Raw genomic sequence first — 17,760 nt, forward strand, 5'->3', positions numbered from 1 at the left:
TCTTGCTAAGTTTTTGATAAGCTCCTAGATAGCAGCTGAACATTGTCACCACAGCAGAGGAGACCTGGTCAGACTCTCATTTGCAGGCTGGGCACCAGACCAGAAGGACTTGCAACACGGCATTTACCTCGAAAGCAGAAATCTCTGCTCTTGTTTTCTCTTTGCAGAGAAAGGAGGCGGCAATGGGGACACAATGAGACTAAGAGGGTTGTTAAATCAAATCCATTTGGGACTCCTTAGCTCTTATTGTCTGAATAATTTATACAGGTACAAATTTCTGGTGAAAAACTGGATCCCACTGGTGGTTTTACAGGGGATTCAGCTCCTTCTAGCCCTGTATTTCACCCATGACAGCAAAACCTACTTCAGACAGTGGCAATATATGCACTGCTACTCTCAGCACCACCTCCTGCTCTGCAGGACTGGAGCCTCTGATGCTGCTGGTGGGTGGGGAGACGTTCTGCTCTACAGAAGCTCACAGAGCACTGGCATTCATTCTGGTTTGCCTCTAAGTTCTGTGATACTTGGACATCTGAGCCACTGTGCTGGATTCAAGGGGTGAGAATGCCACATGGTGAAGCCTTTGATCCAGGTAATCCAGATCTAAGTCTCTTGTTCCTGTGTTCTATGCCACATGATTAACTCTCCAATACATAGGATAGAAAAGTCTATTTTGATCCTCAGTCAGTCTAATTTTCACCTGCATGACTGTGTTCTTCAAAAAGCTGTGGTGGGAGCTGTGGACAGATTAAGTAGAGGTCAACTGAAGTGACAATTACAATGAAGAGGGGAAAAACACACAACATCCCAAAAAACCTGCTTACTTCTAAAGGTTGGAAATGCATTTCATCAGAGGTCAACTGAAGTGACAATTGCAATGAAGAGGGGAAAAAACACAACATCCCAAAAACCCTGCTTACTTCTAAAGGTTGGAAATGCATTTCATCTAACTACCATCCTACTCACTCCTTCCATTGCTTGGCTGCCTGAAAAAGCTAATGTAGCATGTACTGGTATGAAAAATCTGACTGTTCCCTGGTTTCCACAAGTCTCAAGTTATTTTGGGACTCTGGGAACACCATTTGGAAAAGTTCCACAAGGAAACACTAAATAACCAAGATCCTTGAAACAAGATTAGTGTTTATCTATGTTTCCCCCCAACACATGAAGACACAAGGACTCCCACTACAGTTATTCCTTGTGCATCTATATCCTCTGAATAATATCAAACAGCTGAAAACAAAGGACAGGAATCACCAGCAGAGTTGCACTGACAAAGTTTTCTCATCCTGATCTTATGCCAGGTTACTAAATCTACTGCAACTGGTGTTCAGTTGCTGCTGCAGTATAGATATAGTCTCTACAAGGCTATATATAGTGCTCTGAACCTGCCTCTTCAGCACTAGACCTGTGACATGTTCAATCTGAAATGCACCTCTGCCTGCATTCCAAATGATCAATTGTCTAAACAGACTGATTCTCCCATTACCCTTTGCATCTTCTTAGGGAAAAATCCAAACATCTATTCTATTCTGGTGTCAGCAGTGTCCTGGTCTGTAGAAAGGCCACCTCAGAGAAAAGAGTGCACCCCTCACAATGTTTTGGGGAATGCTCCATAAATGGGAACTTCTGAACCCCTGATAGCCCTCTGCTTTATTTTTCTATCTCAGCATGTGTAGGGCCCCAGTGGCTTTCATATTTCAAGTTAGATCTTAAGGGAGAAAGACTGCAGCACAGAAATACAGATGCTCCTAATCAATACCAAAATGTCTAACGCCAGACAGCACCATAGCAATATGCCTCACAGAAAGGGCACTGCAGAGCCCATTTGTTCTGCTGGGTATATACAAGTTCATTATCTGTAGTCCAGTCAGATCTGTGTGAGTATGGTAATTTGAACAACCTCAGACAGATACAATAGCAAGCAGTGCTTCCGTGCATGTTTGAAGTTCCTCCTATGATCTCTTTCTCTTCCCATTTACTCTTTTCCTCTCCTTTCTTTCTGCATCTATTTAAATTGCTATTGTTAGCTAAAAAAGGATAAATTAATTACCTCTGAAATGAGCATGAATACTTATACCCAGCCTGGCATAGCTGGAGCTGGCATTTGATAGCAGTCAACAGAAGCTGAGCAGCTTGCAAGGCATTTTAGAATAATAATAAAAATCAATAGGAGGAAAATAGGAACAGCTCTAGAAAGTGTTAATGAAAAGTTGCTGAATTTCAGTGGCTCACCTGTGAGCAGCTACATGAAAGCCTTCTGAATACCAAATATATTCATTATAGGCTGCATTGCTTGGCTGAGCCTCCAAAGAATTCTCTGGGCTTGCATTCTCACAATAACAAAGGAGAGGCATAGAAGAGAGCAGGATAAGAGGGATGAAGGGGTGGACAGAAGAAGGTTCACATTTTTATTTTGAAAACAAGATTATTGAGGCCTATAAAACAATAAAATCGAAAATCTGTAATAGATTCAAACTTGAAATCTGAGGGTTCTTTCCTCTCAAGAGCAGAGGCAGCAATTCTTTAGGTCAGACCCTGGGGGTGCAAGGAGGTACCACTCTTTTGAAACATCAGTGTGAAAGATTGCTGGGGAGTGTTATAAAACAGTCTGGAGTTAAAGCATTTCCTGAACTGATCCTAAATGGTTACAGCAACGTAAGAATGCTCTGAAGCCAAAGCCCACCTTCAGCCACTCTCACACCTGTCATACTGAATTAATGTTAGACTGTGCTCTCACAAGTGTTTTATGAAATGCGTTATAGAAACCCCTTTTGCCCCATGCTCTGCACAAAGTGACAAAGTAGTGTGGCTTACTTAGGCAAATGCATTCCCACAGCACTTTTCTCTCCACTTTTCTATCCAAATACAGAAATACCTCATCCAGAGATGCTCATATAACAGTAGAAATTTCAGATTCCTTTGCCATAAAAAAAATTTGTGACTAAGGGAAAACATCAAATCAATAAACACCCTCCTCTTCTGAAAGCTGCCGCAAGGTATTTAATGCCTACAGATGATCAAGGTTAAAAATGCACCAAATCTTTACTTACAGAAAAATGGAACTCCAGTCAAATAACCTGAATCAAACCTGGTCAAATAATTCCTGCTGTGGTTAGATTCTCTAAGTGATGAAAGAGCACTTTCATCTTCAGCCATATGTCAGAGGGCTCCCCAGAGTCCAGCCTGCCTCAGAACTGGACACTGAGACTGCTGCTACACCCAGGCTGGGAAGGGATGGGGTGCTGTGCAGGGTGAAGTTCTGTCTTGCACCTAAACCTTTCAGCTGCAATTTGTTTCAGTATGTATAATCAAAACAATGACACACACATTCACCTGTAAGAATAGGAAGACCCATCCCACCAGGCAGGGGAACCATTTTCCATTACTGCATGTGGATAAAACATCACATTTCTGCAATTTGAAGATGAACCAAGGATGCCTCAAATGAAGTGAGTGTGCTTTGCTTTAGCTGCATTTCTTGTTGTTTGAACTTTTTTGTTTGCTTCATTTCCACAAAATCACTTTCATTTGATCTGAATCACATTTTGGCCACACAGTTTAAAAGACGAGTGAAATTGCTTGCACAGCTATAATCAGGAGAAGGTGCATTATAGTGAAAACATGGGAGATTCAACAGTTCAATACTATCCAGGATCATGATGGTGCATCAATGTGGTACAGAAGAAGAGCACACACATTTCCAAATGATCTGCAAATCCCTCTTGTCAATTCTGGCTTTGCCATCCGTACAGTGGCCATTCTAACTCTGCTCACTGTATGGAAGATGAAGAGGTTACATCTGCACAAGGAAACAGAGAAATGATTAAGCCTTCTGTTTTTGATTAATAGCAGAGCTAGACATATTTACCATCTGGGGTGGAAAGAGATTTGGCTGTGCTCAAGAAAGGTAAGAAATGATGAAGAAACACGGGAGGTAAATAATGTCTGAGTCAGCAGAAAATGACTTTACAAAAGTCTGTCTCAACACCTGAGATGTCTCATGAACAAATGGCTGCAATTGCTGCAGTGTATGCAAAACATTTCCTAGCACAACCTGGAGGGCAGGGAAAAAAAGAAAATTAAGGAATGTTCCATCAGTTTAAACCACAAGGAAAAAGGGGAGGATACTGGAGAGGGAGAGGATCACTCCTTGTTCTTCTCCAACCTGCTTTACGTGAACAATCACTTCTCCTTGTGGTCATGACAAATGTGAAGCTACCTGGACAGCAGTGACCTAAAACTTAATTGCTTTTATAGGAAATGAAGAATTGGGGAGGATACTAGAGAGGGAGAGGATCACTCCTTGTTCCTCTCCAACCTGCTTTCTGTGAACAATCACTTCTCATCCTCCTTGTGGTCATGACAAATGTGAAGCTACCTGGACAGCAGTGACCTAAAACTTAATTGCTTTTATAGGAAATGAAGAATTAAAACTATTATAAAAAACCCACAGTGTCTGAAGTACAAGCTACATTTCACTTTCCCCAAAGAAAGGTTCTGAATGCCAGAATTCCCTGTAAAGCATGGTGGGATGCTGGAAACATCAGGAATTCTTCCTAGGGCATGGCAATACTGTCTTATGAGGCCAAGTTTGAGAAAGAGCAGAATAAATTGCTTGTATGAGCACCTGACACATGGCTTTGCTTGTTGAAAGTGATTGCAAAGCTCAAGAAGTTCTCCGCATATTTGGCCTTTGATCTTGTCAGGTCCATCCATAAGATCAAACCTATTCAGTGCTGGTGGAAATATCACTAGTGAAAAGAAAAGCCACAACAACCAAGTCCCTACAGAGGTCTTGTGTAACATGAGGGTGCCTGAATATGAGAATCAATACGTGTCCCAGAAGCACAGGTTGATAATTAAAAGACCAATTAATCCCTGGAGCAATTTAACCTTTTTCCTCATCATCACACATTGTAGCTCTAATGCATCTTCTGTGCTGCATCTTGTACTTTCTCCATTTTTGGCATGTTCCTGAGACAGCTGCAACGTGTTGAAAACAATGACACAGAGCTGTTAGACCAACTTCATGGTATCCTGGGACATCGTGTGTTTAGGGGAAATACTCTGCTGTCCCATTAGCCACTCAGCTCCACTGGTGGAAGTTCAGCTCCTCTCGGTTATTCTCAGAGGTAGCACTGCATCTGCTGGGAATTTATTCCAAGTGTGGCCCTGCTCATGCTTGTGAATAATTCCTTTTGCAGTTGACAATGTAGGGGAAAGACATTGAAGTGGGGATGGGAAGAAATTCTTGTCTGTGCACCAAACCATGTTTAGTTAGTTCTGCTAAAGGTTTCTCCCACCTTTCTTTGGCTCATTAGAGGCAGCACACTGAGCACAATGGACTTGATCTGGTGTGAGAAATCCCCATTCTCACAGGATGCCTCCATCAGAGCAGGCACCCCCCTGACAGCTATTACCTGCCTCCAATTTACTGACCACTGGCTCTGACAGAACTCTATAAAGTGCACAGCAAATAGTTTATTCCTGCAAAGCAGGGTCCAGCCTGCTCCTTTATCCCCCTCACAGCAGTGGTGAGAGAATAAGGCTGCAGCACACCCAGAGCACAGAGAGCCTGAAGAGGAAAATTAAAGGACACAAACAGTTATGAACCTTGACAGGTGAAAATGTTTGCTGTCGGAGGGAGATGCTGAGATGCCAAGTCAATGCCATGCACAGCAGACACCAGGGCAAAGAGAGACAAATGCAGGACATGAACTGCAGGGATTTCAAAACAGAGGAGATCTCTGGCTCCACAGCTTTTGATCTCTGTACCTTTGCAATGAGACATTTCATCTGGGAGTCAGCTTTATCCAGTGCTGGATTAACTTCTTGTTCCACAGCTTGACCTGTCACCCAGAGTATTACAGAGATGGGCACTCAGAAACCCGTACACAGAACACACATTAGATTGAGATAGATGTATTTAACTTCAGCACTGTGTGATACATCACACTGCTCACAGCTTAATTTCAGCTTGATTTCCACAAACAAAACCGTAACAACTAAGAAAAGCTCGTGTTTTCATCCAGGCTGAACAATATTATCTTTTCTTTTGATATTGGTCAATACTGCTATGGAAAGCCTCATCCATATTTGTATCTCTTTCTAGACTCATCAGCAGGACAGTCTTTGGGACACATTTTCCTTTGCCAGAAAACATTAGCTACAGTAAAAGCTACTGCCTCCCACTTAAATATCTGTCATGCATATCATTTCCTGGGACCAGGACACTGCAGACTTCTGGAACAGGGATAGCTTGTAAGCTGTTCAAAACACACTGCTATTCACTATTTAAAGCATTTAAGGAAAAAAATTCACCAAGTAACCACCCAGAACTTTTCCTGTGTTACACCTGAAGGATCTCCAAAGCTGATTTTGCTTTGGCAAAGGTACACAGAAATGTGGGTATTTTTATTCACACCTACTCACACTTTCTGAGGCAAAGTATAGAAAGCATGCAAGGATACTGTGCATTTTTCTGGTAAGCACACAGGAAAACAGAGCTAATTTTAAACTACAAACATTTCACTCAAGCCCACAGAGGTGGGTCTATCCTAGAAAGCAGCAGAGTATAATTTCCATTGATGTCATGATATACCAGCAGTAAAGCTGCAAGGTTTTGGTGCTACCTCACAGAACTAGATTAGACATAGTATTTACAGATTAATATTAGACTGAATGTCACCCCTCAGCTTCCTCCAGAGAAACTTCTGATAAAGAATAATTTATTTATTTTTTTTCAAAACCTATGAGTAGAGAGAGGGATGTAGAAATAGCTGCCCTCCTGTCTGTGTCAGTGAGCCCTCTGTATTCTGCATTGTTCCATTGGCTCCAATATTCCCACTAAAACCAAACCACGGAATTCTCTTGGCTAGGCTCAGAGAAACATGGGAGGAAAGTATTAATTTTCTGAATCAGAATCAATATGCTGCACAATCATTTTCCATGAATTATTTATTCTTAAAGAGAATATGCTAGCAAACACTTTGTTCCCTTCACACAGCCTTTTGCAACCAGCTCCTGCAATGTGACACCTCTGGGTGGGATTATCAATTCAGCTGCTTACCTGGTCTGCAAATGGTAACAAATTACATCCAAGCTAGTAAAATTTCACAAAATTGCAATTAGACCCAGTGAAGTGAAAATTATCAGCTACCTATCAACTGCCTGTTAGCAATGACATTCATTCCTGGATGCCACAGAGGTGCTCACTATTCCTGGGCAAACTTGAAGAGGTAGAAGAACTTGCTTTCAGCTACTGAGGACACATGGGAGTTTTACAAAGTAAGAAAAATTTTAGTTTTTGTTAACTTCTTTAAAAATATTTGTCACTAGAGATCTTCCTTCTGTACAGATCAACTACCACACAGTAAATATATAATAGGATAAGTAGAATGAATTCCCATGAATATAAAGTCAGCTAAAGGAAAAAGTAACAGAAGGCTACAAAGATCAGAGAAAATGCTCACTGAGTTACTGTGACCAGATGGCTTTTTGTCAATGTTTGAGAGAAGTCAGGGTTTCATGTTTTTCTTCCCCTACCTTATTTTCATGCCAAGGCTCTTCTAGCTCCAGCTCAAAACTTTGATTTATATCCCAAAACCATCCACCTAGCCAGGCTGCAGCAGCTCTCTCTAATGACGTAGCAATGGTTTTTTGGATGGCTGTCCACAACACGGATGGTGTTTAGCACCCACCTTAACTGCTTCATTTATATGTTCACACTACAAGTGAGCACAGCTAGTCCAAAGGAATGTCTCTACATTTATCCCTCATTTTAGACCATCCCTCATAAACATTTAAAACTGTGAACAAGCTTTCAAGAATGGGTTTTGGCATGAGGAACAGGTGGTGCTCATGTTGGGTAAATGTTCCTGCAGGGGAGAGACTGGAAGTCTGCTATAAATTACAGGGGTATTTCTGCAACTGAAAAACTTGATGTTCATTGAAGAAGCTGAGAGAGCTCTTTGATGACAAAGCCATCGGGGAGCTTCAAATCATGTCACATCACCAAGTCTTCTTTCTCCAAGCATCTTGGAAAAACATTCTTGCAAACATATGTGATGCACATAGCACTAGCAAGTGATGACGGCCTAGAGAAATTATGTATTTCTGCTTCATCTCAAATTCAAGCTGAATAGTCTCATACTCAGTCAATTTTCCAGGTCAAATTCCTCTTGTATTTATAATGGGGCAAATTCACTTAAATACCCCCCACTGAACATAGGAAGCAAGTAAATTAATTTTGCAATTTGGAAAAACATGTCCTAAATAACCAGCAGGATCAAAACTTCTTTCTGTCCATCAAAAAGTCATAAATCTATGCTCTAAATGACTAAAGGACTCCATGCAGTGAGAAAAAGAATTTATAGGAATATACTTGCAGTATGAGGTCCACAATTTCTAAATCTTACTATCAATGTCCTTTTATAATCTGCAATACTTGTTCCCTACAGTGCAGCACTTAGATAATGCCTTTCTTATAAGAGAGCCTCTCCATGGAGGATCTGAGCTGGACAGAACCCCATGTGACAGTGAGCAGGAAAATGTTTCCTGTTGATGAATTTTTTCTGGGGCAGTACCATCCCCATGCGCCAGTGAACAGTTTTGATAGGAAAATGGAAAATCACTGGAAAACAGAGAACAGGTACTTCTCTTTCAACTTTTTTTCCTCCACATGGATGGCTGCAGAGCATGGACCCACTGTTTCAGTAGTTTGTTTGGGAGTCAATTACATCTGAATTCCGATTACTCTCCATACACTGCAGCTTCTAAGATACAAATCTCAGCCACAAGGAGAGTCCATTTCTGCAGATTTAAACGCAAAGCATGCCCCACCAACTCCATTCCCACAGCAGAGCCCTCTGGATATGACAGTCACTGACCTTTGTGCCCGGTCTGTGATCTCCTCCTCCAGATCCAGCAGGAGTGCTGCCTGAGCCATCAGCTCCTTGCTGCAGGGCAGGGATTTGAGGTGCAGAATCAGCAAACCAAGGCAAAATTTGCTTCCCATCTCCTCCAGCTCCTGCGTTCCCAGCTGCAGGCCCTGATGGAGAGAAGCACAAGGTTTCATGATTCCTACATATGGAAGTTTCCCCTACAGAATAATTTGGAAATTAATTAACAGCACATGGTCTACAGAAGCTATCCTAAAATAGCCTCTGTTTTACAGCAGGGGAAACAGAGGTAAATAGTTTAAATGTCTCAGATTTTCAGAAGTCGTTGTAAGAATTAGACTTAGACCCCAGGAGAATCTGACTGTAAATCCACTTTTATAAATCATCCAGTTTTTCTTTTTCTCTGTAGAGGAGTTACCTACCTAAGTAATGGGGGAAAAAGAAATAAGTCCTGTGATTATAAACATTAGGCAGTGGCAAAGATGGAAAAGGGAACTGGACAAGGGGAGAAAAGAGAGGAAGAGATCTTTAACAAGTTATGAATTGTTTTTTAAGAAAATCAATTGCAAAGTAATTGCAAAATAACAAACACCTCTAAGGAGTTTCTCAGCCTGTTAAAGGTGGTGGCACAAACAGGGTTTGGATTATCAACTTCATCTTTCAAGAGAGGAATTCTCCAAGCTGTGTATCTTGCTGGCTGTGAATAGTCTGTGTTTGGTTTTTCACCAAAGGCCTGCATCAGAGTCAGTCAGTGCCACTGATGGCAGTTTCATGATTCTGGTGAGAGCAGGGCAGGAGACAAACAAAGCTCAGATATACCAGAAAGAAACTAAAACTGCAGAGTCCCTCATCTTTGGCACTTAGAGACTGCATCACCCATCAGGGGCTGGACCAGCTGCTGCCTCTGCCAATAACAGCCCTGTGTGGTTTTGCAGCAAAAAACATCTCCGCAGCCAAGCTTCTGAGAGACTTCCAGCTCCATTCCCAGGCTGTTTCCTTAGCAACTCTCAGAAGTCCAGAATAAGCCCTGGCCCTAAGCATGGTGTGAGCTGCACATCACTCTCCACTAGATGTTTGTTAGTGAGCATCTCATGGGTACTGAAAATATTATAATTTATATTATAAAATATAATGCGTTCAGTAATCCATGACAGGGGACAGAGCTCTGCTCTTTTCCTTTGTAAAGTTATTTTTCTAAAATGCTTTGGGATCCTGGAGTCTGAGCACCTCTGTATAGCTGGAAGATTATTTCCCAGCCCAAAACACACAGGTGGATGGAAGAAAGAAGAGATTTCACACATAAATGTCTGCAACTCTCCTGAGTAGTTTTTCAGTGCATTTTTGTTAGAGGACAGAAACTATTAGCAGAGCACCACCATAACTTCTCTCTAGCAGGTCCAGCACATGCAAAGATCATCTGGCACAAAAACCACCCTCTCTGATCACAAGTACATTTTCCTATGGACAAGATATTGCAATTCAGTTTCTTTTCAGAGGCCTTATGAGCAAACCATGAATCCATAGTTATGATGAACATAATCCAGAGCTCAAACAAATTCTGAGTGGCTGGACAAGGAAGGACCTGCTCAGAAGAGCACACTCAATCTGAGGGAAGAGCCTCAGTGCTAGGCAGGGTCTAGGGCCCCAGGAAAACTGATTTTTGCTCTCTGAAAAGTCTCTTAAGCATGTTTATCACAGTGGGTAAGTGTCTAATATCATTTCTACTCTCCTCTTATATTCACCTCTACTGCAAGCTTTGCCAAGCAAGATATGGGTACAAAAAAGTTTAGCAATCATTTATAAGAAAAACAAAAATGGAGGGAGAAGTTTATGGGAACTGAGGGTCATTAACACAAAACAATAAGAATGCTCAGCAGCTCTAAATAGATTCTTAAATGTTTTATTATTTTACTTTAAAAGACTTAAGGTATTGTAGTGCAAGAGTTACAACCAGCAGGCAGAAGTGGTGACATTTCAGAGAAAAAAGATGCCATTTCCACAGCAAGAGAGTTATTTTCTCAGGGGCAAAAAATACAAAGAACATCTCGAGGCTTTCCCTGGGGTGCATCTCAGGGTCTTGCTTCCAAGATTAAGGCAACATACTAAACAGCTATCAAGGAGATGCAAACAGTGCCTGAGCTGAAACTCAGCCTGTGGCTTTATGACTCCCTAGAGCTTTACTCAGGATATGGAAAGGCCTTAAAAAACTATGAGCAAAACAACAATAATAATGATATTAACACTATAACACACCTCAGAAACCTAAGACAGTAACTGCTCATGCACTGAAGTCAGCTGCTGTATGATGCACCCATACTGCTTTGATATTAGACAGCTCAGGAGTAACAGCTAGAAACTCAGCCAGAGGATTGCCTGCTAGCATACTTTATTCACTTCAAACATGGACATCTATTTATTTTAACTCAGGCAATTTTCTCTCTCCTTTCTCCCTCCCTCAGCAGAGGAAGGAAGGAGCTGGAGGTGCAGAACACGACTGCCATTAAACTGAAGCTGGTGACAGAGCTGACATGTTGAACTAATGTTATTGATGGCATCTGCCAGCAATGCCAGGACCCGGTGTAGTGGCCAATAATCAGTCCCACCTGCATCACTGAAAGGGAAGCCTGGCCTCCAGGCATTTCCCTTGTAGCCATGTGGCACAGCCAGCTGCAAAAATGTTGAGATTGTGCTTACAACTCAGACTTATGAAAATATCCTATAAGAAACAAAAGAAAGAAGAAAAGAAGAAAGGTAGAAATGATGCAGTCTGGTTTGGTTGAGAAGCTGGTAGGAAGCAGAGCCCCATGGCAGGGAAGCTGTCTGGGTGTTACCAAGTGACAATACACGGTCTGTTTGTCGCAGCTGTACAGGAGGAAGCTGCTCTGCCTGCCAGCACCTCCCCTGCAGTGTCCTGCCAGCCTGGATTCTCAGTGACCCCATCTTCTTCTCTGGCACAAGGCTTTACAGCTCTGTCCCCTCCTCTGGTCACATCTGTGTGACCAGTGGAGCGTGGTGCAAAGCCTCCCATGCCAAAAGGTTCCAGGCGAATTCTGAAGGAGGAAGCAGCACCCCTGCATCAGAAAGCTGCAGATAAGCTCATCAGTCCTAATTAGTCCAGCTTCAGACTAACTAAAACACCCTACTTTAATGATCAGCTCAAAGCTCCACACAGGTTTTGCTCTCCATTACATCAAAGTACCAGTCTGGACCAGCTTCAGCTTGATGCACCACATTCCTCTGCATGATGCAAATTGGTCCCTTGGGCTCTGTCATGCAATAATCTTCTGCAGACATCATGTTAAAGGATAACAGGTTAATTGTTTCCTGGCTATTATAGAGAGTAATGGAGCTGAAAAACTTTTCTTAAACCCTTTTCACATTTTCATACTGTAACAGACAGAATGGGAGGAGGTGATGCCTAATAACAGCCCAAGTGTGAGGTATATTTGTTTTCCACTGTAATACGAAACAGAGGAACAAGAATAAAAGACTTATCATCTGGCCTCAACACTGTCAATACAAATTTTCCTAACAAAATTGATCAAATTGTATTGGAAAACCAGTGCATTCATGCTAGGTACTGATGCCTCAAATGAATACCCACAACTAAATGTTTCCAATATCTCTCAGCTTGGCCTCAAAATACTTCCTAGGCTAAATGACAATGTAATGGAAAAACTTTATTATTCATAACTCATGTGCTTTAAATACTCCAGGAGACAAAGACAGTGATAATTTTGTATCACAGATATTGTTGAAGGAGGTGGAAAGACTCCAGGAGTTAAATTAGAGATTTCTCCACAAGGGTAATGTGAATTACAGTAAAATTAGAGTTGGGAGATACTAATAAATACAAGTAGAGAGAAAATTTCAGAGGGATCAATTTTTTCCTAAAAGGGATTTTTGACATTCAGCACAGCCACATCAGTGGCCTCTCCTGCTTTAGGTCATTGTTCAGTCCTTGGGGCAACAGCATTTCCCTGCAAACCCACTTCCAGTCAACACATATACACACACACTTACAGAATATTCCCTGCATCTCAACAGCTTTACACATGCACAATGGCTATGCCCTAAGGCCGGGTATAAATAAATTGACAGTCTGGTTTCTCACTAATTCCATCAGTGAGCTCTCCCTCGGAATACTAATCAAAACCATTTGGAAGCTCTAGAGGACAAACTTAGGGAGCCGAATGAAACATTTGGTGCCTGGTGTCTGCAGCCTTAATTTTAGCTTGAGCCAGCCCTGAAGGTTACTGTACTTTCAACCCCTGTGAACGAAAATACACAGACACCTGCTGGGGACCTGGCTATTTGGACAACGAGGACAGCAGGGAATAACTCAGGTTTTCTCAGGGCCCAGATATCCCTCAGCAGCAGGAATGGTATGCAAAACAGATGCAGCAGAGGGGATGGGAATTTGGGCCAAAACATATCAAGAGGATTAAGTGAGTGGAAAAGGCTGAAGATGCAAGGGAAAAAAATAAAACAGGCTAGCAGGAATTTCTTGAAAGATGAGAGGGACTGGAGTTAGAGACAGGAGATAAAAGGGTGGGAGAGATAAAAGGATGAGAAAGAAGAAAGGGTTGTTGAGGTCAATGGATGCTGATACAGAGGAACAATAACCAGAAGAAAGCTAATGGCAACCTTGACCACCTTGGCACCTTTGGGGAAGTGTGCCTTGCTCTGCACATCTGTCCTCATTACATCTGGTGCTCTGTCCTCATTACATCTGGTACTCTGCCCACACGGTGAGGAGAAAAGTCCTGACTTGCTTTGAATCTCCTCACAAAACTTCTGCTGAGCTCAGCCAGTGTTTTGGCTGAGCAAACTTCAACAGCACAGCAGTAATTATTGTTTTAATCATTCAAATGGGCTCTTTTACTATTAAAATGTATGTATGTCACAGGCAACATTGTTCAGGGAACAGACTGAAAGGGAAGATGAAATACCTTCTCCTTCCACTCTGCCAGACAGAGTCCTGGGCAAACTGCTCATAGAAGAACCGGGGATTTAACAAACAGAACTTGTGGCAAATTTCTGTAGAAAAAACAGTTATATTAGGTTATGAAGTCTCCAGTTCTGTTGTGGGGAAATATTTTTTTCCTTCTTTCCACTGACTAGCTATTTGTCTGACATTTCCATTTCCACACTTTTCTACCTTTCCCTCACAGTATTTCCCCAGCTGTTTCCCTTCACCCTTTTCTCCCTCCCAAATTTATTCTCCTTCTCTGTTCCTTCCTCAGCATCCTTTGTTCCTTCCTTAATCATCTCCCATGAATGACTCAGTATATGGCAAGTTCATCATGTGTTGGAGGAGCCAAATTTTATTAGTGTTGCACCTGAGCTCTCTTTCTTCTTGGCCACTCTGCTGCAACACTGCTACTAATGTTTTATGCCAACAATTTGCAAGCTACACAGGATGGAAACTGGTGGATTTAACTTCTCATCTCCTCAAAGACTGCATACACACACTGAGGTAGTAGTTGGATAGGGAATAGCACAATAACTTTTTTGGTTTGAGGTTCTTTGTTTGTTTGGGTGTTATATTACTTGTTTGTTTTTCTGGTTTGTTTTGGTTTGTTTCTTGTTTGTTTTTTATGTGGGCCATAATTGTGATAGGTGGTCATGTCAGGAACAGAAAAGAGAATGACAAATGAGGATATTTTCCACCTATGCAGACAAACCATGTAGAAAGATGCTATTCTTTGCAGAGTTCTTGCTTTCCAATAAAATTGACTAGTACATCGGTTTTCTGTCTCATTCATTTCCTTGTGACAAGCTAGGGACCTATTTTAGGTCCTGGATGAACCTGGACTAAGCTTATCCCTCTCTGCAGACACTGAACAATCTTCCTCCTTGTCCCACAAAGTCTTTTCAAACAGAACTGAAGAGTGAAGGCCAGGTCAGAACTGCACACTGTAGTGGAATCTGCGCTGTTTCACAGCAACAGGATCAGGAGTGCCTCAAGTTCCTCTCTGAAGGCTGCAGACAGTCTTGGGGAAGAAAAGCTTCCCTGTACCATCCAAAGAAAATGTAACAGTCCAGAGAGCAATATTTTGACTGTAGACCCAACCAATGCCATAGGTGATGCCATTATTTTAAATAATAACAATAACTTTAAAAAACCAAAAACAAAACCCCCCAAAACACCCAAACAAACAAAACACAAAAAAAGCCAAAAACTCCAACATGCTAATTTCCAAAGAAAAACATAAATTCTGCTCCAGGACACTTAAGCTGCCAAGAAACAGAGCTAGGGACCGTTCAAGTCACATAGGAATTCTGAGGCAATGCAAGGAAATAAAGCAATTACCAGTTATTGGAGGTTATCAAGAGCTTTGTTCTAGAAAACACCTTTATTCCCCATGCTCCCAGTATTTCCAACAGGCTAACTGGTATCTGATGATGCCTTGAAAATTCATCAGTAGTCTCACCACAACCTCCTCTCACATATGTTCCTTTCCCTGCTGTCTGAACTCTGTGGAGCGTGGAACAAGTCACAGACAGGTTATAGCCTGAGGTATCTGGAGATTAAGTGTGAGGTGGGGCTATGTCTCAGAATCTGTGTCAAATGAATTAGCTTTTAAAAGCTGTTCGAGAAAGCAAGAAGCTGAAATTTTTCAAGTCCTAAATTGGCAGCCTAATCCCTGGATGACTTTTCTTCCCCTCTTACTCCACTTAAAAGTTTGCGTCTATAAATAATTCTGATGTAGAGAAAAGTAAGCAGACTCTTGGCCCACCCAAGCCTTTTCATCAGCTATGAATTTACCCAGTTTGACCATATTTCACCATGGGTGTAAAATAATTTTCTAATCCTGGCTGGTGATCATCACATGCCTTGGAAAAAATGATTTATGATACTTATACTGCCTAATGCAAATGTAGATGCTACTCAAAGTGTCAAACCCACTTTAAAAAATCTCAGTAAGGTATTTGTCTTCATAATGCCATTCACAGTGGGGATCCCCAGGTTAATTATGTTTTATACGAAGAAGCAATTGTTGCATCTTAATTTCATGGAATGATAATGCACATTTTTATTATATTACACAACACTTTGCTGTTTATCCGCATGGTTTTCTATAGAGCATTCTATTCTTTCCCATATGAAAACTGACCAAAATGACACAGCAAGGTTAGTGAGCTTTAATTCTCCATCCAAAAGGAGACCATGGAACCATTCACTTTTGCACCAGCACAGGGACAGGGACACTAGAACAGATTTAGTGAAAGCCATCACAGAACGACTCAGACAACACCCCAGCTGCTCCAGCATGATACCCCACATCATCTCCATCCCTCTGCTGCCACACTAGACCATCCTGGATTCTGACAAACCACTGCAACTGTGTGTTGGCCTGGCAGCAATGTCAGGTAGAGGAGAGCCCTGTGAGGTGGGTTCTGCTCCCTGCTGTGCTGCCTCCAAGCATCCCCAGCCCTGCGGAGCCTCCCCCAGCCCGCGCTCGCTGTTTGCGCCGCACGCCGCTGCACTCTGCACTGCCGAGCTTTATTCCTTCCCTTTGTAATTCAGCAGCTCCAGGATCCCCAAATCTTTCCCCGGATTGAAGCTGCCTTCCAGGCCACTAAGCACTTTCATCAGTTCCCTCCAGCCCATGTGTATCACTGCTTTGTCTCTTACAAAGAAATGACCCATAACACACTCAGTACTCCACAGGAGGTGTTACCACGCTGGTCTACAGGGTATTAGAACATCTTCCAAGGCTCCCTGTTTCTTCACACACACAGGCATCTTACTCACTTTTTTTCTTTATTGCTGCTGCTGCACATGGCACAGACATCTTTATCAAGCTGTCTTTGTAATAGCTACTTATGTTTTCCTGAATGGTGAGAGCTAATTCAGAGCCCAGCCATGTGTCTGAATGCTTTAAACTATTCCTTCAAACATGCTGCACCCTGCCACTGCCTATGTTTCATCTTCCATTCTAGTACCCACAATCTTTCAGCCCTTCTTCCCACAGCATAATTTGCATCAGCTGCTAGCAGCAGATCTTATTACCTTATTATCTCCTTGCCTTCCAGTCATTCACATTATAAATACTGACCAGCACCAATTCACAGAGTGGTAAATGGATTCACCTTACATTTCTTTCCAACCCAGAGTTGCTTTATCCTACCCACTTTTCCCAGCCTTTTAACTAGGTTTTCACTACACACAAAGCCTTTTATTTCTCACTCCATAACTCCCAAAATTTCTTAATTTTTTTTCTCTTTTTGTGGGAGCATCTCCTTTCATCAGCCATGACTCATCTGGGTTGCCCACTGATAACATTCTGCATGAAAATTATCCTAGGTTCACCCTTGAAAGCCATGAATGAAACTTTATATACTAATTTCTCATTTGTCCTCTAGCTTCTGTGCTTCTTTAAAAAGCTAAAAATCATATTATTAAGGTCCTATACATTCTATTAATACTCTCAATCATTGGGTTTCCTTATCTTGGTGTTAGTCCAGGTCCTGTGGTTGTGTTAATGGTGGCTCTCTCATGACATCAGATAAGGTTTTAAACATAAGGCATCATAATTATGATTATTTACCTTGTTGAACCTGCTTAAGACAGTCAACTGCTAAGTCTGCTGGTCAGTTTTAAAGATTTCTTTTTAGTAGTTAAATTTCTTAATTTCCTTACAACTCCTACAAGAAAAAACACTGGGCTTCACCTAATTCTGTGAGTTACAACCTTAATCAAATATCAAATAACAGAGCAGACAATGTGCAACCACTGATTTGTGCACGAAGCAGCCAGCATGGTCCCACAGCATCCTGCTCTGTTCCCATCCTGGCTGCCTGCAAGCTCTGCCAGGGAACTGTGGCTCCAGAACGCATCCAAATCTCA

The 17,760-nt window shown here is 41.9% G+C and overlaps 1 protein-coding gene across 2 annotated transcripts in view; it reads right to left on the minus strand.

Annotated features, from left to right (window-relative positions):
• Positions 1 to 17,760, minus strand: part of AGBL1 (AGBL carboxypeptidase 1) — a 265,872-nt gene that overhangs the window by 75,276 nt on the left and 172,836 nt on the right. For both annotated transcript variants that reach the window (XM_039723561.1, XM_039723560.1), the window contains exon 22: positions 8,892 to 9,052. In XM_039723561.1, the coding sequence (XP_039579495.1) occupies positions 8,892 to 9,052 (161 nt within the window). The remainder of the gene's footprint in view (positions 1 to 8,891; positions 9,053 to 17,760) is intronic.

This window comes from Passer montanus, unplaced genomic scaffold, assembly GCF_014805655.1.
Source record: "Passer montanus isolate IOZ18808 unplaced genomic scaffold, ASM1480565v1 scaffold5, whole genome shotgun sequence".
Classification (NCBI taxonomy): domain Eukaryota; kingdom Metazoa; phylum Chordata; class Aves; order Passeriformes; family Passeridae; genus Passer; species Passer montanus.